Source organism: Hyaena hyaena, unplaced genomic scaffold (assembly GCF_003009895.1).
Source record: "Hyaena hyaena isolate Hyena2069 unplaced genomic scaffold, ASM300989v1 scaffold_295, whole genome shotgun sequence".
NCBI classification, from domain to species: Eukaryota; Metazoa; Chordata; class Mammalia; order Carnivora; family Hyaenidae; genus Hyaena; species Hyaena hyaena.
In genome coordinates, this window is record NW_024080928.1 from 529,246 (window position 1) to 556,037 (window position 26,792).

General features: G+C 39.1%; 1 protein-coding gene across 3 annotated transcripts in view; it reads left to right on the forward strand.

Moving 5' to 3' along the window:
• PPEF1 (protein phosphatase with EF-hand domain 1) overlaps positions 1-22,013 on the forward strand; it is a 119,153-nt gene extending 97,140 nt beyond the window's left edge. For all 3 annotated transcript variants that reach the window (XM_039247364.1, XM_039247363.1, XM_039247365.1), the window contains 5 exons: positions 728-870; positions 10,599-10,705; positions 18,662-18,825; positions 19,938-20,022; positions 21,390-22,013. In XM_039247364.1, the coding sequence (XP_039103295.1) occupies positions 728-870; positions 10,599-10,705; positions 18,662-18,825; positions 19,938-20,022; positions 21,390-21,598 (708 nt within the window). In that variant the 3' untranslated portion in view covers positions 21,599-22,013. The remainder of the gene's footprint in view (positions 1-727; positions 871-10,598; positions 10,706-18,661; positions 18,826-19,937; positions 20,023-21,389) is intronic.
• Positions 22,014-26,792: the final 4,779 nt, after the last annotated feature.

A 26,792-nucleotide genomic window follows, 5' to 3' on the forward strand; every position in this document is an offset into this window, starting at 1 on the left:
CTGAATCAAATGGAATACCAAATTGTGCGGCATTTTTTTCTATTTCAAAACTTTGCTTTTCTTAACTGTATTCATTCATTTCAGGCTCATACTAATGTCGTGAGATAGTTGAGGCAAGTATTATGTAAGGTTTCTTTGTACTATGAAAACAGAAGACAGCCTGTCAAGTAGCATGCCGATTGGGGCAGAACTGGGCCCAAGCCAGGTTTCCTGTCACCAACAAGTATTACCTTGCCATCCTCCACCAGGGCCTGAGGCTGGTCCCTTCCCTACATGGTGGTCCCGGGCCCTTATTCTGGCCACTATTTTCCCTGCCCTTACATGACGAGTTTTGTGGGGGCCCTAAGCCCTCTAAATCAGACTGATACTAGACAAGTTTTATTTTGAATGCTCAAATATCACAAGGACAGAAAACAAAGGCTTTACCCGCTTGGAAAATTCGAATTTGCAAAGCCGAGCATGAAGTAGGATTGTAACGTGCGGGACTGAAATCGTACACAGGATTGCCAGGCCAGGCGCCACAGGGTCGAGTGGCTGGAAGTCGGTACTCCTGGGGACACGTTGCCTCTCCCGTGGAACCACAGAAAATCTTGTCAGACTTGGACCGCGTGTATGGGTCTGGACCTTTGATTTTTGCCATTTTAGGAGTTGAGCTATTTCTGACTTTACTGAAAGACTTTTTGAGAACTAACTCAATGTGACCCTGGCCCTCTTTTGCTTTTATTAGGTTGTTACTGTATTTTCTGCTTCTAATTACTATGAAGAAGGCAGCAATCGAGGCGCTTACATCAAACTGTCTTCTGATACGAACCCTCGATTCTACCAGTACCAAGTAACGAGGACAACATGCTTGAGGCCTCTTTACCAAAGGTGCGTATGTGCTAAAGAGAATTCTGAGCGCTGGTGCTGGTGACCGAGTGGAGCCAGGCCAGAGTCTCTAAGAGCTGCCACAGGAGTGAAGGCAACTACTTATTGGTTACTCACGGGTATAAACAAAATAGAATTCATTGCAGACACCCAGTGGTGAATACATTCATATTTGAAACCAAGAGGGGCAATTTTCAATCCATTTTAAATGGGTAAGGCAACCAGTGTCCACGAACAGCCTCTAACTGGATGTAAAGAAAAGGCGGTCCCCAAATCCAGCCAGTCCCGCACCCTACAGTCTTCTCCGTCCCCCGAACAGCCCTGTGTGCTCTTGCCTCTTGGTCCCATCTCTACTCACAAGTGCACATGACAAGAGTTGGGTATCTCTCCATGTGATGGCATCCATAGTTTATCTACCTTTTATCCATTTAACATGGCCTCCTCAAGTAGCCCTCATTATAAAATGCGTACGTTCATTGTTAACAAGTGAGACCAAACAAAGATATATACAGGAAATGCTAATCATCTTCTCTCCCTCTCATTCTCAATAATCCTTTTCTGCAGATGCAACTGAACTTGATAGCCTGGAGTGGACCCTTCCATCTCTTCTTGCTCCCACAAAAATAGACAGACCTTTATATTCATCGAATAAAAATTTTTTTCGGCACCTACTATATACGTCACACGCTGTTCTAGGCACAAGTGATACAGCGGTGAACAAAATAGGCAAAAATCCTTTTCCTCATCAAATACAGATCCCCAGGGGAGAAGAAAGGCAGTCAGCAATGTACATATTTAAAAAAATTTTTTTTACAAAGATAGAATCACACTGCACCTTCTACAACCGACTTTTTCGGCAAAGGTTACATCATCACCACCACTCCAAGTTGGGACATATAGTCCTAACTCATTCCTTTTAGTAGATGTGCCATAATAGTTATGGAGAGACTGAATTTTATTCAACTGACGGCCATCTAGGTTGCTTCCAGGGTTTTGCACTTAAAAACAATGGTATAACAAACACACGACGTGTGTACGTCGACATGCATACATACAGCCATAAGTTAGTGGGGGTTTTTACGTAACATTTCAAAATGGGGTATTTATGGATTTATATATTTACGATTTTGCTGGATACTCCAAAAGACTTACAACAATTAACAATATGAAAAACAACATACCAGTTTTTGCACATGCTTATTAGTCTTAGATATTGCCACACTTCTAAAGTTTTGCGAAGCCAATGGATCAAAATGGTAAATCTCATTGTTTTAATTAGCAACTTTTTAGACAGCTGAGTTTACCCATCTTATGTTTCTGGCCATTGCATTTTTCTCTTCTTTGAATTTCCTACTTATATTATTCCCTCATTTTATACTGGGTTGCTTGTTATTTTCTGATCAATTTTTACGAGTTCTTTGCATATGCTGGATAGAGGATTTTTACAGTTATGTTGCATATATTTTGTTGGTGTCTTCATTTTGCTTTAGTTCTATGAAATCACATTTATACATATAGTTTCATTATATCTTTTGGGTTTTCGTCTGTTAGAAAAATGTCTCTACACCAAGTTTTTATTTTATTGTGTTATATCAGTAAGTTAATCTCAAACTAATTTATTTTAACAGCTTTGTTGAGACATAATTCACATACACTGAAGTTGACCAATTTAAAATATACAACTCACAGATACAACAAATAGTTACAGAGCTATGCAACCATCACCATAATCTAGTTTTTAAACATTTTTGCCATCCTAAAAAGACCACTTGTACCCATTAGCAGTCTCTCACCAGTCACCTCCCCCATCAACAACTCTAGGCAGCCAGTAATCCACTTTCTGTCTCTATGCCTTTACCTGTGTGGACATTTCATGTAAATGGAATCACACAGTATGTGACTGGCTTCTTTCACTCAACACAATGGTTTTGAGGTTCATTCGTGTTGTAACATGCATGAGTATTTCATTCCTTTGGATGGCTGAATAATATTCCATTACATGGATAGACCACATTTTCTTTTTTTTAATTAAAAACACTTTTTACATTTTTAATTCTTGTATATTGAACATACAGTGTTACATTAGCTTCAAGTGTACAGTATGGTGATTCAACAATTCCATACATCACTTAGTGCTCATTGTAACAAGTGTACTCCTGGACCCCCAATCCCTGTTTCCTCCATGCCCCCCCTCAGCCTTCCTCCTCTCTGGTAATGATCAGTTTGTTGTCTCTCATTAACAGTCTAGTTCTTGGTTTGTCTTTCTTTTTTTTTCTTTGCCCGCTTGTTTTGTTTCTTAAATCTCACATATGAGTGAAATAATTTATCTGTCTTTCTCTGACCTATTTCACTTAGCATTATCCTCTCTAGCTCCATCCATGTCATTGCAACTGGCAAGATTTCATTCTTTTTTATGGTTGAATAATATTCCAGTGTGTGTGTGTGTATGTGTGTGTGTGTATGTGTGTGTGTGTGTGTGTGTGTGTATATATATATATGGCACTAGTTTGCATTCCCACCACAGGGCATGAGTGTTCGCCTTTCTCCACATCCTCACCAACACCTGGTGTTTTTGTGTTGTTGATTTTAGCCATTCTGATAGGTGTGAGGTGGTATCTCATTGTAGTTTTGATTTGCATTTCCCTGATGGTAAGTGATGATGATCATCTTTTCATGTATCTTTTGGCCATCTCTATGTCTTCTTGGAAAAATTTCTGTTCATGTCTTCAACCTATTTTTTTTTAATATTTTTATTTATTTCTAGGAGAGAGAGAGAGACAGTGTGAGCAGGGGAGGGTCAGAGAGAGAGGGAGACACAGACTCTGAAACAGGCTCCAGGCTCTGAGCTGGCAGTCAGCACAGAGCCCGACGCGGGGCTCGAACCCACAAACCGCGAGATCATGACCCAAGCGAAAGTCGGACGCTTAACCGACTAAGCCACCCAGGCGCCCCTCTTCAACCTATTTTTAAATTGGATTATTTGTTTTCTGGGTGTTGAGTTTTAGAAGTTCTTGATATATTTTTGGATACTAACCCTTTATTGGATATGTCATTTGCAAATATCTTCTCCTATTCTGTAAGTTGCCTTTTAGTTTTGTTCCTTTGCTGTGCAGAAACTCTTTAGTTTGATGTAGTTCCAGTAGTTTATTTTTGCTTTTGTTTCTCTTGCCTCAGGGGATCTATCTAGAAAATAGTTGCTAGGGCCAATTCCAGAGAGATTACTGCCTGTGCCCTTCTCTGGGATTTTTTACGGTTTCGGGTCTCACATTTAGGTCTCTAATCCTTTTTGAATTTATTTTGTGTATGGTGTAAGAAAGTGGCCAGTTTCATTCTTCTGCATGTAGCTTGTCCAGTTTTCCTAACACCATATGTTAAAGAGACTCTCTTTTTCCCATTGGGTATTCTTTCCTGCTTTGTCAAAGATTAATTGACCATATAATCGTGGGTTTATTTCTGGGTTTTCTATTCTGTTCTGTTGATCTGTGTGCCAGTGCCATACTGTTTTTGATGACTGCAGCTTTGTAATATAACTTGAAGTCTCGAATTGTGATGCCTCCAGATTTGCTTTGCTTTTTCAAGATTGTTTTGGCTTACAACTAATGTTGACTAAAAGTGGTGAGGGCAGACATCCCTGCTTTGTTCCTCATCTTAAGAGGGACACATTCAGTCTTCCATCATTAAGTATATCAGCTGTGTGTTTTACATAGATGCCCCACATCTGGGTGAGGAAGTTCCCTCTTATGCCTACTTTGTTGAGGGGTTTTATCATGAGAGAGTGTTTGGAGTTTGTCAAATACTTTCTCTGTATCTACTGAGATGATCATGTGGTTTTTGTTCTTTATTTTATTAACATGGCATGTTACATTTATTCATATTCAGATGTCAAACACACCTTGCATTCCTGGGATAAATCCCACTTGTTCATGGTATATAATCCTTTTTATATATTGCTGAATGCAGTTTGCTAGTATTTTGTTAAGGATTTTTCATCTATATTCATTTTTCTTTCAATTAAAAAAATGTCTAAAAGTAAACTCTGTGCCGAGCATGGAGCTCCAATTCACAACCCTGAGATCAAGAGTCATATGATCGGGGCGCCTGAGTGGCTCAGTCAGTTGGGCATCTGACTTCGGCCCAGATCATGATCTCATGGTCCGTGGGTTCGAGCCCCGCATCAGGCTCAGAGCCTGGAGCCTGCTTCAGATTCTGTGTCTCCCTCTCTCTCTGCTCCTCTCCCATTCATGCTCTCTGTCTCTCAAAAATAAATAAAAAAAAAAAAAAGAGTCACATGATCTACCGACTGAGCCAGCCAGATGCCCCTCAATGTATATTCTTAAGAGATGTTATAGTGATATGTAGTTTTCTTGCGATATTTGCCTGGTTTGGGTATCAGGCTAAAACTTGCTTCATATAAAAAGATGGGTAGTATTACCACCTCTTCTATATTTTGGGAAGAGTTTGAGAATGAAGAATTTAAAGAATAATTCTTCTTTCAATGTTTGGTAGAATTCACCAGTGAAGCCATCTGGCCCTGCACTTTTCTTTGTGAGAAGTTGTTTGATTACTTACTCAATTTTTTTTATTTGTTCCAGGTATGTTCAATTTTTCTATTTCTTCTCAGTTTTGGTAGTTTGTATCCCTTACAGGAATTTGTCCATTTCATCTGGGTTATCTAGTTGGTTGGTGTACAATTGTTTGTAATATTCCCTTATAATCTTTTATTTCTGTGAGGTCAGTTGTGATGGCCCCTCTTTCATTCCTGATTTTAGAAATTTGAGTCTTCTTTTTTTTTCCTTGGCCAGTCTAGCTAAAGTACTGTCAATTTTATTGATGTTTTCAAAGAACCAATTTTTGACTTCGTTAATTTTCTCTATTGTTTTTTTATTTTCTAGTTCATTTACAGGCATATCTCAGAGATATAGCAGATTCAGTTTCAGACCACCATGGGAAAGCAAATGTTACAATAAAGCAAGTCAGGAGAATTTTTTGGTTTCCCAGTGCATATAAAAGTTATGTTTACATTACACTGTAGTCTGTTATGCATGCAATAGCATGTCTAAAAAACAATGTACATACCTTAAAAATACTCTACTGCTAAAAGAATTGCTAACCATCTTCTGAGCTTTCAGCAAGTTATAGTGTTTTTGCTGGTGGAGGACCTTGCCTCATTGTTGATGGCTGCGCACTGATCAGGGTAGTGGTTGCTGAAGGTTAGAGGGGGGCTGTGGTCATTTCTTAAAATAAGACAACAATGCAGTTTGCTGAACTGATTGATTCTTCCTTTTACGAATGATTTCTCTGTAGCATGTGATGCTGTTTGACAGCATTTAATCCATAGTAACTTCTTTCAAAATTGGAGTTTCTCACCATCACGAGATTGTAGCAGTTCAGGCACATCCTCAGTCTCCATTTGTAATTCTAGTTCTGCCATTTCCACCATGTCTGCAATTACTTCTTTCACGGAAGTCTTGAACCCCTCAAAGTCATCCATAAGGGTTGGAATCAACCTCTTCCAGATTCCTGTTAATGTTACTCTTTGACCTTTCCCTGTGAATCATGAGTGTTCTTATTGGCATCTAAGGTGGCAAATCCTTTTCAGGTTTTCGAGTTACTTTTCCCAGATCAGTCAGAGGAATCACTATCTATGGCAGCTATAGCCTTACAAAATATATTTCCAAAATAATAAGACTTGCAAGTCTAAATTTCTCCTTGATCCACGGACTGCAGAATGGATGTTGTGTTAGCAGCCACAAAAACAATGTTAACCTCATTGTCCGTCTCCATCAGAGCTCTTGGGCGACCAGACGTCTTATCACTGAGCAGTCATATTTTGAAAGTAATCCTTTTTTCTGAGCAGGGGGTCTCAACATTGGGCTTAAAACATTCAGTAAACCATGTTGTAAACAGGTGTGTTGTCTTCCAGGCTTTGTTGTTGCATGTATAGAGCACAGGCAGAGAGGATTATGCATAATTCTTATGGGCCCTAGGATTTTCAGAATGGTAAATAAACATTGCCTTCAACTTGAAGTCTCCAGCTGCATTAGCCCCTCACAAGAGAGTTGGCCTGGCTTTAGATTTTCGAAGCCAGGCACTGACTTCTCCTCTCCAGCTCTGGAAGTCCTAGATGGTATCTTCTTCCAGCAGAAGGCTGTTGCATCTGCACTGAGAATCTGTTGTTTAGTAGAGCCACCTCTGTTATTTATTTTAGCTACATTTTCTGGAAAACTTGCTACAGTTTCTATATCAGCACTTGCTGCTTCACCTTGTCCTTTGATGTTATAGAGATGGATTCTTTTCCTTAAACCTCATGAGCCAACCCCTGCTAGCTTCAAACTTTTCCTCCACAGCTTCCTTACCTTTCTCAGCCTTCTTAGAATTGAGATTTAGGGCTTTGCTCTGGATTAGGCTTTGGACTAAACCATTATTGTGGCTGGTTTGATTTTTTTTTTTTTTAAGTTGGCTTCATGTCCAGTGTGGAGCCCAATGCAGGGTTTGAACTCACAACTCTGAGATCCAGACCTGAGCTGAGATTAAGAGTTGGACACTTGGGACACCCGGGTGGCTCAGTCAGTTAAACATCTGACTCTCGGTTTCAGCTCAGGTCATGATCTCACGGTTTCATGAGTTTAAGCCGTGTGTTGGGCTCTGTGCTGATGGTAAGGATCTTGCTTGGGATTCTCTCTCTTCTCCCTCTCTCTCTGCCCCTCCCCATTCATGCTGTCTCTGTTTCTCTCTAAATAAATAAATAAATAAACTTAAAATAATTTTTTTTTTTTTTGGTAATTTAAAAGAGTCAGATACTTAACCGACTGAGCCACCCAGGTGCCTCTGAGCTGGTTTGATCTTCTATCCAGACGACTCAGACTTTCTCCATATCAGCAATAAGAATGTTTCACTTTCTTATCTTTTGTGTTTATTGGAGTCGCACTTTTAATTTCTTTCAAAAAATTTTTCTTTGCATTCACAACTTGGCTTACTGTTTGGCACAAAAGGCTTGGTTTTCAGCCTCTCTGGGCTTTCACTGTGCCTTCCTCACTAAGCTTAATCATTTTTAGCTTTTGGTTTAATGTGAGAGGGGCGCCTGGCTGACTGAGTTGTAAGAGCCTGTGACTCTTGACCTCGGGGTTGTGAATTTGAGCCCCACACTGGGTGTAGAGATTACTAAAGAACAATAAATAAATAAACTTTTAAAAATAAAGTGAGAGACACGTGACTCTTCACTTGAACATTTGGCATTGTGGGGTTATTAACTGGTCAAATTTCAGTGTGTCTCAGGGAATAGGGAAGCTCAAGGAGAGAGAGAGAGAGATGAGAATGGCTGGCCCGTGGAGAAGTTAGAACGCACACTGTATTTATCAATTAAGTATGGGCAGGGTTTGTGGCCCCCAAAACAAAATGACAATACTAACATCAGAGATCAACATAACAAATACTATAATAATGAGAAGGTCTGAAATATTGTGTGAATTACCAAAATATGACACAGAGACACGAAGTGAGCGAATGTTATTTGAAAAATTTTGCTAATAGACTTGCTTGATGCAGGGTTGCCACGAACCTTCAATATATAAAAAATACCTGTGAAGTGCAATGAAGTGAATCCTGGTAAAACATGTATGCCTGTAGTTTCCCCTCCTCTTTATTCTTTCTGTCCTTCTGCTTGCTTTGGGGTTACTTTGCTCTTCTTTTGTCTAGTGTCTGAAGGTAGAGATTAGGTTATTGATTCAAGATCTTCTTTTTTAATAGAAGCATTTAGAGCTACAAATTTTCCTCTAAGCACTGGTTTAGTGTGTCTCATATGTTTTGGCATGTTGTGTTTTAATCTTCATTTATTTTAAAACATGTCTTAATTTCTCTGGTGATTTCTTCTTTGACGTCTTGGTTACTTAGGATGGTGTTGTTTAGTTTCCTCATATTTGTGAGTCCCCCAAATTTCTTTGTTATTAAACTCTAATTTATTCCTTTTGTAGTTAGAAAAGATACTTTGTATGATTTTAATCATGTTAAATATATTGAGACATATTTTGGCCTAGCAGAGGATCTATAATGGAGAATGTTCCCTATGTGGTTTAGAAAAATGTATATTCTGCTGTTGTTGGGTAGAGTGTTATATACATATCTGTTAAATTTCATTGGTTTAGGGGTACCTGGGTGGCTCAGTCAATTAAGCTTCTGACCTCAGCTCAGGTCACGATCTCGCGGTTTGTGGGTTCAAGCCCCGTGTCAGGCTCTGTGCTGACAGCTTGGATCCTGGAGGCTGCTTCAAACTCTGTGTCTCCCTCTCTCTCTGCCCCTCCCACCTCATACTCTGTCTCTGTCTCTTAAAATTAAATAAACATTTAAAAAAAGTAAATTTAGTTGGTTTATAGTGTTTTTCAAGGCTTTAAATTTAAAAAATTTTTTAAAAGTGTATTTATTTATTTTGAGAGAGAGAGAGAGAGAGAAACCATGAGCAGAGGAGGAGCAGAGAGAAGGAGAGAGAGAATCCCAAGCAGGCTCTAAGCTGTTAGCACAGAGCCCCCCATGTGGCTGGATCTCACAAACTGTAAGATCATGACCTGAGCTGAAATCAAGAGTCAGATGCTTAGCCAGCTGAGCTACCATGTGCCCCTCTGTTCAAGTCTTTTATATCCTTTTTCATTTTCTGCCTCCTTGTTCTATTATTGGAAGTAGAATATTGAAGTATCCAACTATTATTATTATCATCTATTTCTCCCTTCAATTCTGTCTAGTTTTGCTTCATATAGGTTTGGGCTCTATTGTTAGTTTCATATATGTTTACAATTGTTTTATCTTCTTGACTGATTGACTCTTTTATCATTATAAAATATTCCTCTTTATCTCTAGTAACGGATTTTGTCTTCAGGTGTATTCTGTCTTCCGTTAGTATAGCTATTCTAACTCTCTTATGGTTGATGTTTGCATACTACATCTTTATGTTGTTGTTCTTTCAAGCTCTTTGTATCTTTGAAACTAAAGTATATCTCCTATAGAAAACATAGTTGGGTCTTTTTTTAAAAAAAGAAATCCAGTCTCATAGTCTCTGCTTTTTGATGTTTAAAAATCTATTCACATATGATGCTATTATTGATATGGTTTTATTTACCTTGGCCATTTTGCTTTTTGTGGGGAGGGGAGTATATGACTCTTAGTTACTTTGTTCCTCTGTTCCTCCTTTATTTAGAATTTATTTTGTAAATGGTCTGAGGTGGTTTAGCATCCAGACGGATAACTATGCTAGCAACATGTTAAAAAAAATGTACTCTTTTCTACTGAATTGTAATACCTCCTTTGTCATATGTATTGTTCCATATATAGTTCAGTATGTTTATGCAATTTCTATTATGTTCCGCTCATGTATCTGTCTTCTCCTGTGTCAATACTTGCTATTAGGTTTCAGCAACTTCACAGTAAATATTAAAGTCTGCTATAGCGAGTCCCTCTTAATTTTCTTGTTTTTCAGAATTATCTTGGATATGCTCAGATATTAATTGCTCATGTAAATCTGTGAAATCGTAAAGAAAACACCAGTGGTAATCCTTTTAAAATTCCACAATATATGCAGACACATACATACATATACAAACACTGACCATTTAGTAACATGCTATGTCTGAAGTTAGACAATTCATTTGAAGTAGATACTGGTAAGTGGTAACATAGCACATTAAAACAAGACAAAACATGATGATCTCTGTATCTTTCACCTAATAATTGTTTTGTTAACATAGGGTGAATGCTATTGAAAGTAGTGCCATCAGGATATTAAGAGAGAGAATAATTTCACGAAAAACTGACCTCATTAATGCTTTCCACCTTCAAGACCGCACTAAATCAGGTAATAAAATTATGTAATGCTTACTGTTTCTTAACATACCAGCTTACGTACAAATCAGTTTTCTTTTTTTTTTTTTTTTTTTTGCTTCCTTAAGATTTCTCTTAAGATTTATCTACTTTTACTAGCAAGGAAAGATAGAGATAAAAATAAAATATAATCCATTATGTACCTGAAAAAAGCCATATCACTCTTTTGCAGTAAGTTTCTTTCAACTTAAAACAACAGCAAGCCTTCTATTCTGGCAGTGGCTCAGACTAGACACTCTGGAAGGCTCTCCTGTTAAGAAACAGCTAGATTCTAGAGGATACAGAATTGTAATGCATCTACTAGCCTCACAGTAAGATAAGTATCTAGGAAACATTTTTCTCTTATGAAAGGTTTTTTTGAAACCAGCATGGAGCAGCAAACTAGCACAAAATGCTAGATTGTCCTGGGGGCAAATGCTAATTTTGGTGTTGTCCTCAATCCTGAGACTAGACCAAAGGATAATAGAAAGATGGATAAGCCAAATCTGAGACTTCCACATTAAGCCTGGAACCTCAAAGTGGCTAAAGTAGGCCTATTTTTGTAGTGCCCCTTGACTCTTGGCAAGCAAATGCAAATCCATGTTCCACCGATGCATCCCTAATTTTGGCCACTAATATATGCAGAGATTAAGATCAACCGTGAGTTCATAACCGAAGATCATGAAACAAAGATGGAGACAAGCTACAGTAAGAGTCAACAGAAATGACGACAGATTTCAGTCCCTAAAGATATCAGAGATTGGAATTACCAAATACAAATAAAAATAACTGAGAAATGTTTAAATAAATAAAAGGTGGAATCACAGACATTCATTTAAAAAATGATTTGAAGAAGAACCAAATAGATATAAAAAATATACTTGTTTAAAAAAAAACCATAATGAATGGGTTAAACAGAAGATTAGACACTGCTGAAGACAGAATTAGAAAGGGTAAGACTAAAGGACAGTAAAATAAAGTTTAACATACATCTTCTCAGGGTCCCAGGAGGAGAGAATGTAAGAGAGGATGTATTTGACATGATAATGGATGAGACTTTCCCAGAACTGATGAGCAACACAAATTCACAGGTAGAGAGGTACAATGTTTCTCAAAGAGGATAAAAAAAAAAGTTAAATCCACACCTATACACCCTTGTGGAGAAACCACAGAGCACCAATAGCAGAGAAAAATGTCCTAAAAGCAAACAGGGATAAGTACACATTGCTACAAAGCGAAAACAATTAGACTGATATCAGACTTCTCAACAGTCTCAACAGAAGCCGATAGTGGAATAATATATACAAAACATTGAAAATAAAATTCAGAAAAAGATATAACATGAAAACTCTAACAAAACTGAGGTTGGAATAGCTCTATTAATATTAGACAAAGTAGACTTCAAGGAAATCTACATTACTAGAAATAACAAGGGACACTTTATAATGATATACTATTCAGTTTGCCAATTGAATCCATTCTAAATGTGTATGTACCTAATAATATAGCCTCAAAAATATGTAAAACAAAAATGGACAGAACAAGTAGAAGTAGAAAAATCTACCATTGTAGTGGGTGATTCTAATACTCCTTAAACCAAAATAATGAACTGACAAAAAGATTAGCAGAGGGGCGCCTGGGTGGCTTAGTCAGTTAAGCGTCCGACTTTCGCTTAGGTCATGATCTCGCAGTTTGTGGGTTCGAGCCCCGCGTCGGGCTCTGTGCTGACTGCCAGCTCAGAGCCTGGAGCCTGTTTCAGTCTGTGACTCACTCTCTCTCTGACCCTCCCCTGCTCACACTGTCTCTCTCTCTCTCCTAGAAATAAATAAAACATCAAAAAAAAAAAAAAAGATTAGCAGAGTTTCCCTAAAAGACATATATAGAACCCTGCTCAACATCACAGAATACACATTCTTGTCAAGCACATGTGGAACACTTACAAAAATTGACTATAACCTGGAACATAAAACAAATCTCAACAAATTTTGTATTGGAAACATACAGAGCAAATTTTCTGTCGTAGTGAATTGAGCTATCACTCAATGACAGAAGGTAGCCAGAAAATCCCCCTTGGGCTTGGAAATGAGAAATATACTTCTAAATAACCCTTGGATCAAAGGAGAAATCACAGTGGAAATTAGAATTCTGCAACTGAAAGATAATGAAAATGCAACATATAAGATACAAGTTAGAGAAGAATTGAAAATGCATGTATTTTAAAAGATGAAACTCTGATCAACAAAGTAAAAAAAAAAAAAGGTTATTTGAAGAAACTGGTAAGTTGATAAAACCCAGGTAAAGAGACAGAGAAATAACCAATGCCAGAATTGAAAGGGGAGATTTAGTACATACAGACTTTACAGATATTAAAAAGCTCATAAGATGTATTATGGAAACTCTTATGCTAATGAATTCATACTTTAGATTAAATGGACAAATTCAAAAATACATATGTACACACACACACACACACATACACACTTACCACAACTGACACAAAAAGAAATTGAAAACCTGAACAATTCTATAACTGTTGAAGAAATAGGATCTGAAATTTTGATACTTTCCACAAGGAAGGCCCTGAGCTTCATTAGCCATTAAAATATACATTTAAGAATAAAACCAGTCTAGGGGCACCTGGGAGGCTCAGTAGGTTAAGCGCCCAACTTTAGCTCAGGTCATGATCTGGGGGTCTGTGGGTTCGAGCCTCACATCGGGCTCTGTACTGACAGCTCAGAGCCTGGAGCCTGTTTCAGATTCTGTGTCTCCCTTTCCCTGTACCTCTTCCACTCATACTCTGTCTCTCTCAAAAATACATATACATTAAAACAATTTTTTTTAAAAAAAGAATAAAACCAGTCTAGAGGCACCTGGGTGACTCAGTTAAGCATCTGACTCTTGATCTCAGGTTGGGTCTTGATCTGAGGGTTCTAGAGTTCAAGCCCTGCATTGGGCCCTGTGTTAGGCATGAAGCCTACTTAAAAAAAAAAAAAAAAAAAAGAATAAAAAATAAAATGAGTCTTACACAAACTCTTCCAGAGAATAAAAACAGAAGGAACACTTTGAAGATTATTTTAGGAGGTCAGCATAACCTTGATACTGAAACCTAATAAGAACATTATGGAAAAGGAAAATTAAAGGCTAATCTCAGACATAAATTTAGATGAAAAAAGTTGTAAATGAAATATTAGGAAAAGGTTAATGTAAAGAAAACAACTTGGTTTATTCTAGAAACACTAGGAATTCCAGGTTAATTTGACATTCAGAAATTAATCAGTGTAACTCACCAATCTAACAAAATTAAGTCATAATTCTTTAAAAATAAGAAAAACTTATTGGGTGTATTTTACTTTGGTTTCATGGTTTTAGAAAATGCTTAGAAAACTAAAAACAGAAGCAAATTTTTCTTAATCTTATAAAGGATATCTTTCATAGCCTATAGAAAATAGCATAATTGATGGGATAATGTTGAGATCTTTTCATCTAAGATTGGGGATGAGAGAAAGATACTGAATAGTTCCCTTTCCCCAATGTGTCTACATCCTAATCCCCAGAATCTCTGAATGTTACCTTATATCCCAAAAGGGATTTTGCAGATGTGATTAAAAGAATCATCTTCAGAGGTATCTGTCTGGCTCTGTCTGCGTGTCAGTGGAACACGCAACTCTTGACCTCAGGGTTGTGGGTTGGAGCCCCATGTTGGGTATAGAAATTACTTACAAATAAAATAATAAAAAAATAATGATCTTGAACTAGGGAGACTATCATATATTTTCTAGGTGGAATTGATATAATCACAGTGGTCCTTGTAAGAGGGATGTAGGAGTCAGAGTCACAGGAGAAGGTGATGTGATAATGGAAGAAGATATTGAAATGATACACCTTGAAAATGATACACACTCAGGAAGGTGCCCCAAGCCAAGGAAGCTGAAGAGGGCTAGAAAAACAGATACTCCCATTGGAGTTTCTCAAAGGAACCAGCCCTTCTGACACTTTGACTTGTCCCAGCAAAGCTGATTTTAGACTCCTAGACCCCAGAACTAGAAGAGAATAAATTTGTGTCCTTTAAAGCCACTAAGTCTGTGGTAATTTGTTACAGCAGCAATAGAAGACTAATACAGATGCCTACTCTCAATATGGTTCAACATTGTGCTAAGGCAAATTACATAAGATGATAAGAATTACAAAGGAAGAAATAAAATGTTACCATGTATAGACAACATAATTGAGTATATAGAAAACCTGAATACACAAAAAAACTATTAGATTTAATAACTGAATTTAACAACTTGTAGAACACAAGGTCAATACACAGAAATGTATTGCATTTCCATATATTAGTGTATCAATCAGAGTCCATTCAGGAGATAGAAACCACAGCAATAATTTGTTTTTTGTTTTTAATTTTTCTTTTTAATGTTTATATATTTTTGAGAGACAGAGACAGAGCCATGAGCAAGGGAAGGGCAGAGAGAGAGAGAGACACAGAATCTGAAACAGGTTCCAGGCTCTGAGCTGTCAGCACAGAGCCCAACACTGAGCTTAAACCCACAAACTGAGATCATGACCTGAGCTGAAGTCGGACACCCAATTGTCTGAGCCACCCAGGCGTCCCAACAGCAATAATTTGAACTGGGAAATTTAATGTAAAGAATTATTAACTAGTAAAAGTCTATTTAATTACTAAAATGGCTAAAAGAGAATGTTAAAGAGTACAGGAATAGAAATTATGGGGCGCAGCTACTATGTCTAAGGCTAAGAAAGTGAACCCAAGGAAGGAACAAACTTGGAAGAGTTGCCTACTGTCAACCAAAGCTAAGATTCAGACCTAATTGGAGAGAGAATGACTGTGGCCCACTAGATGGGGTGGAAGTTCACTGAGATGTCTCATGTCGAAGGTGGTTTGTAGCTGTTGAGCCCGGAATGGTGGATGGAGCCACCCACTGGGGTGCCAGCAAAACCCTTTTTGGGCTGTGTACCACTGTGTCTCCCACACACTCCTGGCAAGGAAGCCATTCCTGTGGTGTCCGTGAAACTGACTAGAGAGAGGGTGCCAGTGCATTTCCCACACACCTCTGGTAACCATGCTATACTGGAAAAGCAAGAAGGAGAGCATACCAGAAGTATTTCTTCTGCTGTGTCTTAGAGCATTCTTCCTGTACTCTTCTTGACATTATACCAGGTGCCGAAAGAGAATTATTTACAGGGTTCAGTTCCAGTATCACAAAACAGGACAAGGAAAGTTAGATTTGGAGCAGAGTAGGTGTAAACTGATAGCTGGTAGAAACGAACCTAATGATGTATGAGATTTCTAAACTATTATTAAGAGAAATTAAAAGACTAAAATAAATGGACTGGTATTGCTATGTGCAAGGGCTGAAGTGGTCAAGATATAAATTCTCTTCAAATTGAGCTCTAGGTTCAATGCACCAAAAGGGCGCGTAGAGAAATGTTCTTAGAAGCACTGTGTGTAGTAGCCCCAAACTGGAGATAACCTAATGTCCGCCAACAGTAGAATGGATATATGTTGTGTATATTCACACCATGGAATACTATACGCTGCAAAAATGAAGATGCTACAACTAAATGGAGCAACATGGCTGAATTTCATGAACTTAGTATTGAGCAAAAGAAGCCAGGCTTCCCCCAAAATATATACTTCATGATTTCATTTACATATAGATCAAAAAAGGCAAAAAGCAAATTATAGTATTAGAAATCAAGATAGCGGCTCTCTTTAGCAAAGTGGGAGGTGGTAGTGATTGTGAAAGGCCACAAGGGGGCCTTTTGAAATTGGCGATGTTCTTTCTTTTTTCTTTTCTTTTTTTTTTTAGCTTTGGGTTTTTATTTAAATTCCAGTTCATTAAAAGTGTAACATTAGCTTCAGGTGTACAATATAGTGATTCAACACTTCCATCCATCATCTGGTGCCCTCACTGACAAGTGCCCTCATGAGTCCCCATCACTGGTTTCACCCAGCCACCCGCCCACCTTCCCTCTGGTGACTATCAGTTCGTTCTCTATAGTTAAGAGTCTGTTTCTTGGTTTGCTTCTCTTTTTCCCTTTGTTTATTTTGTTTCTTAAATTCCACATATGAGTGGAGTCATATGGATTTGGTAATGTTGTATTTCTTGTCCTTGGTGGTGGTTACATAGGAATTCTCTTTGTGATAATTCACTGAGCTCTGTATTTGTTTTGTGAATTTTTCTGTATGTGTTGAACTTTAATTTAAAAAAAAGAGTTATGACCAACAGACACTTGAAAAGATGTTCATCATCACTTACCATGAGGGAAATGCAAATCAAAACCACAAGGAGATATCACCTCACACCTGTCAGTGTAGCTAAAATCAACAACATAAGTAACAACAGGTATTGGTGAGGATGTGGAGAAAGGGGAAGACTCATGTACTGTTGGTGGGAATGCAAATCGGTGCAGCCAATGTAGACGACAGTAATGAATTTCTTCAAAAAGTCGAAAGTAGAAATACCTTAAGTTCCAGCAATCGCACTACTGGGTATTTACCCAAAGAATACAAGAACACTAATTCAAAGGGATACATGCACCCCTATGTTTAGGGGAGTATTATTTATAATAGCCAAACTATGGAAGCAATGCAAGTGTCCATCAGTTAATGAATGGATAAATAAGATGTGGTATATATATACAATGGAATATTACTCAGCCATAAAAAAAGAAATCTTGCCATTTATAATGACATGGATGGAGCTAGAGTATTACGCTAAACGAAATAAGTCAGTCAGAGAAAGACAAATACCATATGATTTCACTCATATGTGAAATTTAAGAAACAAAACAAGGGAAAAAATAAGAGACACATCAAGAACATACTCTTAACTACAAAGAACAAACTGATGGTTACCAGAGGGGAGATGGCTGGGGGATGGATGAAATAGGTGACGGGGATTAAGGGGTGCACTTAGGGTGAGCACAGGGTGATGTATGGAAGTGCTGAATCACTATATGTACACCTGAAACTAATATTACACTGTATGCTAGCTGGAATTAAAATAACTTTTAAAAAAGATAAAAAGAATTATGTCTTTGGCAGATAAGTATGTGGGGAGTGGTTTTATGGGAGTGTAAGTGGATTTTTTTTGTCAAAAGCAATTTGGTATTATATGTCAAAAGGCTTAAAAATGTGCATACCCTTTGATCCAGTAATTCCACTTATAGGAGTGATCCTAAGGAGATAATGGAAGAGTTTAATAGCCATTAAAACAATGATAGAGTTCTATGTTTCTTAACACAGATGGATGTCCATGATTTCTTGTAAGTAAAAACTCAGATTAGAATAAGTATGCTGTGTGTGTTGCCATAGATACATGTATATAAAACATTTGCTAGACTACAAGGCATATTTTGCTCTAAGAAAGATAAAATATAGATATATTTATATATATCCATGTTTGTATACACCAGAAGTAATAACATTGTTTTCTATTTCTTCAAAATCATTTCAAATGAGCATATCTTTAATAATCAGAAAAAATAAAGATATTTACATTTTGAAAATCTACATATAATATCGAGGGATGAAAGGATAGGACCTTGGAAAATGAGAAGTGAATTACATGCCAAAATATGAAAAATGAAAGTCATCTTTTATCCTTTATATCCTTTTGTGTTTTAAAATCGTCTATTGTAAATACACCTTACTTTGTTAATCAGAAAAAGGAACAAAAAGATTGAGCACCCAGTGTGTGGTTGCTTACACATAACAGAACGGGAAAGATCTGTGGAGCGCCGGAGACTTTCTTTAGTTTATTTGTCGCTCAGAGCCGTGGGGCCTGGTGGAACAGATCACAAGGGGGAGGAGGAAGCACCCAGGCCTCAAAACCCCAGGCTGCTCACTGACTCTGACAAGTAGGTTGCATTTCTTTATCAAATCATCAACCAATTATATGGGCCTTGATGTTGTTGTTTTTAGGAAAAATTTCTATGAGCCAGTGGGCTTTTTCCATGGAGAACATTTTGGGGCTGAACTTACCATGGAGATCCCTGAGTTCACATCTGGTCACCACAGACACAAATGGAAATATTAACTACATGTCCAGCTTCCAGGATATCCACATTCAGAAACCTGTGAAAGAGGCAAGTGAAACCTGGATGGAGTGAAACACCCTTCGGATGACCTGTAAGAGGAACTCCGTCTTGAAAAGTTGGGCGTGGAATCAGTCATCTAACGGATGGGCATCAGTCTTGGGGAAGGCCTAAGGAGGCTTTCCTGGGTACATTGTGATCTGTTTGGGAAATTCGTGCTTTCTAAAGATAGGCAAAATGGAACAAGAAGGAAAAGCTTCTGCAAGCAAATCCACGTCACATATGATTCTTTTCTGATGGGCTATCCAGCAGAAGGCCAGATATGACACCCACTCTTTCATACAACTCACCCTTCAGCTCCTCAACAGAGTCCCTATTAAACTGTGAGGGTATAGACCTGCTGACATGACATCTTATGCCTTAAGTTTTTGTAAAATTTAAAATCTCCTATTAAAATGGGAATACCCCAGGGAGAGTTATAGGGACCCCCCTCCACACCACCGCCTCATATTTATTAACAACTCTTTGCCAATTAGTTATAACACTGGGCTGAAAGTGAGCTGATGGGAAGTAAGACTGGGGCAGCTATTTGCAGGGGAGATGAGAAGAGCAGAGAGAAGAAAAGCAAGGCGCAGGTGGGGAACTAAATACCCACACAAAAGACGCTTTGGCTTCACTTAAGAGGCAGTTTACACGGTGCCCAAACTCATGGGCCTTGGCTTCAGGCAGCTGAGATCAGATCCCATTCACTAGCTATGTGAACCTTGCAAAACTTACTTTACCTCTCTGTTTTCTAATCTGTAAAATGGACATGATAATAACTCTGTTCTTTGGGGCTCTTGTTGAGGACTGGATGAAATAACCCAGAGAAAGCTCTTAGTGCAGAGCCTGCACACGGCTGTTCTCAGTAAATATTGGCTGCTGTCCACTGCGTCCTGATTGGCATGGGCCCTGCAGACTGTACACGCTTTCTCACACAAGAGCATGGTCCTATCTCTGATTAAAGAAGGTTGGGTCTCCAAGGAAGGCCTGCCTTCTTCAATTTCTATCTAAGTCACATGCTTTGAATTGGTGATAATGTTTTGTATTCGTAACATTTACTAATTAATAACTTACCGTTATTAATTCTATGTGTTTTAACACTTAGAACATCTTTATTTTAGGCTCAATCTACTCTAATTGAAACTCTGTACAGATACCGATCTGACCTGAAAATCATCTTTAATGTCATTGATTCTGATCACTCAGGTAAATGAACTTTGATAAGTTCGGTAGCAGTAAAAGCAAGGGTGAATCTGTTTCTTGGAAACCAGAACTCTATTTTCATCTATTGCATTCTTCATCCAAAGTTGGTTTAACTCGGGGGCGGAGGGAGGGGGTGATAAACTCATGTTTAAGATTATTACTATTTTAGTTTGTCCACAAACCGTATTTAAATCCATATGGCCCCTATATAGGCCTCTGTATCTGTTAGATAAGAATAGCTCCTTTTAGGGGTGCCTGGGTAGCTCAGTTGGTTAAGCGTCCGGCTTCGGCTCAGGTCATGATCTCACAGCTCATGGGTTCAAGCCCTGCGTCAGGCTCTGTGCTGACAGCTAGCTCAGAGCCTAGAGCCTGCTTCAGATTCGGTATCTCCCTCTCTCTCTCTCATACCCTCCCCTGCTCATGCTGTCTCTCTCTCAGAAATAAATAAAACATTAACAAATTAAAAAGAAAAAGAATAGCTCCTTTCATAAATCACCAGCACAGATGAAAAGATAATTCACTGTCCATTTAAACATAGTAGTTACTCCTGGCAATAAAAATCATTCCTGAGATTCTTTTCTTGGGACCCAGGGGTATGAAAATTCATTTCTGCTTGGCTTTGATGCACAATTACTTATTTTCAAACTTTATTATTATTTTTAATGTTTTTGTTTATTTTTGAGAGAGAGAGAGAGAGAGAGAGAGAGTATGTGTGTGTGAGTGGGGAGGGGCAGAGAGAGGGAGACACAGAATCTGAAGCAGGCTCCAGGCTCTGAGCTGTCAGCACAGAGCTGGACGCAGGGCTCAAATTCATGAACTGCGAGATCATGACCTGAGCCAAAGTCGGACACTTAACTGACTGAGCCACCCAGGTGCCCCATACTTATTTTCAAACTTTAAAACAATCATCAGATAATCCTCAACTGCAGAGATCACGGAATACCAAAAAGTCAGTAATCAAAATATGAAAGCAAAATATTGCCTATAAAACATGGCATAGCCACTGTTTGCAGTCCTCTAATTGAGTGCCAGGGTATCTTCTCCCTCTGCTTTGATGTTCTTTTCCCTTAGATTTTATTTAGATCTTATAATTTCTCTACCACATAAGGTCCCACGGTCCACAATCTACCCCCCATCCCATGGGTGTATACTCATTCCAGGTTTGGAATAATGTCAGGATCACTTGTCAGTTGAGAGTGACATATTGTTTCTTATATTTACGATCTGACTTTTCCATTTCCTTCAGTGTCTTGATGGTCAGACATGGTAGTGAGCTTCTCATTGGGACCATTCAGTCAGTATAGCTTCCCCACCCCACCCTTAGATGGGTCTTAAAACGAACACTCACACCTTCTTCTATATTCCTTTAGGCCTGATTTCCATGGAAGAATTTCGTTCCATGTGGAAACTCTTCAATCGTCACTACAACATTCATATTGATGATGTTCAAGTTGATGACCTCGCTGAAAGAATGGACTTAAACAAAGACGGAAGCATTGACTTTAATGAGTTTCTAAAGGCTTTCTATGTAGTGCATAAATTGGATAAGTTGAACAAATCAGAGAGCAGCCTTGCTTAACAAGAACCAGGGCTTTCTCTCCTTGTAAACCTTGCAGCCCAAATCACCGACACCATCTTTCCCAGAACCCTTGTAATTCATAATCAGTTGTAGAGAAAAGTAGACCCCCATTCATGCCATGAGCAGATGTGTAGTGTGGGTATTTGAGTCCCCAGTAAGCTGTAATTGGTAAGACTAGGTTAAATGTCAGCTGATAGGATTTGGCTCCAGTGTTGGGACTCCTGCATTGCCAGGTAGAAATAGGATTTGAGCCTCGTGTTGGCCTCTTGGACCAGGAGACCAGAGCCATTTGGAAACATCTTGAAAGGAACCCACAGAGCCCCAGAGAAAAGTGCAACATCTGTGAGTGACTGAGGGATGGGAGGAAGAATACGAACCTAGTAATGGAATAAAATATTTCTGTCTTTAAACTGAATCTTCTTTGGAGACCATAAACTAGTGATTCTCAATTGTGGGGGAACCACCCTTGAGGGATGGGGGCCATATCAGATTCTTCGGGGAAGCTGTGGGAGTGGATTGTTTGAAAAAGCATATTTTTTTCCTTGCCTGTTGGAGATACAAAGTGAATACGATTCAGATTGAGTCCTACAATTAATATGGTTTGACACCTTTGGTGAGATGGGGCCTGGGTTACGCATACACTGTGCAATTCGTTCTGCTATTCTGATCGCATATCAAACATAATAGATTTCTCTTTAGAGGCGAGTATATGTTTCATTTTTTTCTAATTTTGAGAACTTCAAGATCTATCAATATGCCAGGTTAGATATCCTGCAACCCCGCTTGGGACACACTCTAGAAGTAATGGATAAAATACAACAAAATTTTTTTGATGCATAGTTGAGCTGGCAAGAAAGTTAGAAGAAACCCCTTAGTGGGCAGGAAAAAAAAAAAAGAGCATAATTAAAACCATAGCAATACTAACATTGGACAGGATAGACTTTGAGGCAAAAAAAATATCATTAGGGGTGTAAAAGGTCATTACTGACTACTAAGAGGAATGATTCACTGGAATATAGAAGAATTATAAACGTATTTATAATGCAAAAATTGACATAACTAATAGGAGAAATTTGTAGAGGGAGATTTTTAATATGCCCATGTCAGGAATTGACCATGTAAATAAAAAAATAGTGTATAGAATTTTGGACAACCTAATTCACCTAATTGCAGGCGTGTGTACTCTGGAATCACTTTTAGAGAATACACATTGTTTACATGCACACATGGAACATTTATAAAAATTGATCATGTATTAGACCACAAAACATCTCTCAAATACCAAGCAACCAAAAAGAAAGATACTACATTCCCTGATCATAATGCAATTAAATTAGAAACAACATAAGAAGATAACCATATTAATGAGCGAAAAGGGATGTAACTGTAGCAACCAGAAATTGCTAAAACTAGTTCACAAGAATACGGTAAATAACTATTTTTAATAATAGGTGAATGGACTGGTTCCTAGGGAAAATTATAATTTACTAAAGCTAACTGAAGAACAAAACGGGAGTCTGAAGAGACATAACCGTTGAAGAGTGTGATGGTTTTCTAGTGTGCCAAGTTGGCCAGCTGAACTAAATTTCTCAGAATTCCCTTTTCTTACATGTTTCTGGTTAAGATGGGTGGCCTGGGAGTTTCTTGAATGACTGGGAAGACAAGGGGAAGGAGTGGTCATGGTGTAGCTTGCACACGCTATTGTGACCTGCTGAGTCACTTTGTTGGCTGCCAGGCCTGCGATTGCTCTACGTTCCCCCGGATCCTCTGGCAGCGTCTTGGCTTCCTGGCCCAGGTGTGTGTTAGCTCCGTGATGAGACTCCTGGCCCAGGTGGTATTAGCTCCATGATGAAGGGCGCCGGCTTCTGCGGGATGACCTCATCACCAATCACCAACACCAAAGGCTGAGAAGGGACTCAGTCTTCAGTCTTCGGTCTGTTCCTGTGGAGTGTCTGCGCGTGCTTGTGCGCTCCAGCCTGCTTTGACCTTCCCCTGCGGACTACCTGCCGTGTGGCCTTGGAGCCCCAACCCCAGGTATGGCCATCTTACAGAGACTGCTTAACCAGCTCCTGCGTTTGCATAAGCCCCTTTTGGTGGCTTCATACATATACACATAGGCACATATGCATCTATATCCTGTGGCTCAGCCTCTGGTCGAACCGTGAGTGATAGAAAATTTCATACTGAGAGTGGTTCCAAAAGAACAGAATCTTGCTGAGGGCTCCGATTGTGTACAACCTGATGTGTATAGAGCTTCTGCCCTGTTCTCGCATATGAAAATCCACAGATAATCCCAAGATGGTGGTTTGAAGGCAGTCCGGGATGAGTCATTTTTGGCTGCTTTCTGAATCGCATTTGGTTATTTATTCTTGGAGTTCTTTTTGGAGCTCTCATTTTCTCTCTTGGGCTTCCAATCTCTGGAATTAATTATATGCCTTTGTTGGAGTTTTCACCTAAAATATATACTTTGATTTTACTGAAGATTGTTATTTAATGTTGTAAAACTTATGCTTGACATACGAGTTGTGCTTAAACACATTTCAACCTTACGAATGTGTATATGTATATTCACAATCAATATTTACGGTGGCGGTGTGCAAAGCAGTGAAATTTGGAGTCAAACATGTTCCTGGCTGAGGTCAAACAAGGCAATTCTCTGCCTTCTGAAAGTTCGGCTTTCAGACTGCAAGCAAACGTCCTTCTCATGGTATATTTTGTGCCACGTTTTTTTGTATTTTTGTGCTTTGTGGTGGTGATTTCACTGTTGAAAATGGCCCTGAGACATAGTGCTTGAGTTCTTTCTAGTGTGGTTCCTACGTGCAAGCAGGCCTTGGGGTAGGAGTGGGGGTGGGGAGTCTTTCAGAGAAAACAGGTGTGTTAGATAAGTTTCCTTCAGGCATGAGGTAGAGCACTGCTGGCCTGAGTTCAGTGTTCATGAATCAACTATATGTATGAAGGGAGGTGTCTTTAAACAGAAACACACATGAAATGAGGTTATGTTATTGATCAGTTGATGAAAATCTTTTGGCCAAAGTCTCACAGGGACCAAGCCCTGTATTTCCCCAGGAGCAGTGCTTCAGTGTTCACGAAACCAGTAGTTGCTGCAATTCTATAGAACACAAATAGTACAAATAGTGAGAATTGACTATATTCTCCCCCACCCCAAAGTGTTTTTCAAGAGCATTTAGCTCTTTCATCCACTGGAAATGATTTTGGGGTGTGATGTGGAGGCACCATTTATTGAATAGTTCATTCTTTTTTTTTTTAATATTTCTTAATGTTTATTTATTTGGAGAGTGTGTGTGAGTGGGGTAGAGGAATGCAGAGAGAAAGAGAGGAGAGAGAGAATCCCAAGCAGGGTCCATGCTGTCAGCACAGAGCCCTATACGGGGCTCCATCTCATCAACCTAAGTGAGATCATGACCTGAGCCAAAATCAAGAGTTGACACTTAACCAAGGGAGTCAGGCACCCCTTGAATAGTTCATTCATTCCCACTCGTTTGAAATGCACCTCTGTCCAATAGTAAGTGCTGCTCGTAAGCTCTCTGTCAGGACCCATTGGTCTCTGGTCTCTCCTCTCACAAATCCCTCACATATTTAAACACTACAGCTTCTGGCACAAAAACAGACACATAGACCAATGGAATAGAATAGAGAACTCAGAATTGGACCCACAAATGAATGGCCAACTAATCTTTGACAAAGTGGGAAAGAGTGTCCAGTGGAAAAAAGACAGCCTCTTTAACAGATGGTGCTGGGAGAACTGGACAGCAACATGCAGAAGAAGGAAACTAGATCATTTTCTCACACCATACAAAATAATAAACTCAAAATGGATGAAGGACCTGAATGTGAGACACGAAACCATCAAAACCCTAGAGGACAAAGCAGGAAACAACCTCCTTGACCTCCACCGCAGCAATTTCTTACTTGACACATCGCCAAAGGCAAGGGAATCAAGAGCAAAAATGAACTACTGGGACCTCATCAAGATTAAAAGCTTCTGCACGGCAAAGGAAACAATCACTAAGACTAATAGGCAACCGACGGAATGGGAAAAGATAGTTGCAAATGACATACCACATAAAGGGCTAGTATCCAAAATCTATAAGGAACTCCACACCCAAAAAACAAATCCAGTGAAGAAACGGACAGAAGACATGAACAGATACTTCTCCAAGGAGGACATCCACATGGCCAACAGACACATGAAATGATGCTCAGCGTCCCTCCTCATCAGGGAAATACAAATCAAAACCACACTGAGATCCCACCTCATGCCGGTCAGAGTGGCTAAAATGAACAAATCAGGATACTATAGATGCTGGCGAGGATGTGGAGAAACGGGCCCCCTCCTACACTGTTGGTGGGAGTATAAACTGGTGCAGCCCCTCTGGAAAACAGTGTGGGGGTTCCTCAAAAAATTCACACTAGAACTCCCCTGTGACCCAGCAATAGCACTGCTGGGAATTTACCCAAGGGATCCAGGAGTGCGGATGCATAGGGGCACAGGGACCCCAATGTTCACAGCAGCACTCTCAACAAGAGCCAAATCATGGAAAGAGCCTAAGTGTCCATCAACGGACGAATGGATCAAGAAGATGTGGTGTATCTATACGATGGAACACTACATGGCAAAGAGAAACAATGACATCTGGCCTTGTGTAGCAACATGGATGGACCTTGAGGGTGTTATGCTGAGTGAAATAAGTCAGGCAGAGAAGGACAGATACCATGTGTTTGCACGTATAGGAGGATAAGGAGGAACTTAACAGAGGACCGTGGGGGTGGAGAAGGGGGAAAAATAGTTGGGGAGAGGGAGGGAGGCAAACCATGAGAGACTGTTGAATGCTGAGAACAAGCTGAGGGCTGATGGGAGTGGGGGAGAGGGGAAGGGGGGTGATGGGCATGGAGGAGGGCACTTGTGGGGATGAGCACTGGGTGTTATGTGGAAACCAACTTGACAATAAAATATTTAAGAAAAAAATTGAAAAGTATGAAAGGAACTTTAATTTGGGAACTTAATTGCAGAAAATACATGCACAGCTTTAAAAAAATAAAAATTAATAAAAAATAAACAGTACAGCTTAGAGTCTTTGTAGCTGCCACTATGAGCTCCTACTCTCCCTCATCTTAATTCTTCTTCAGAATGTCTTGGGCCCTTTAGTCCTCTGTACACATTGTAGGATTTCTG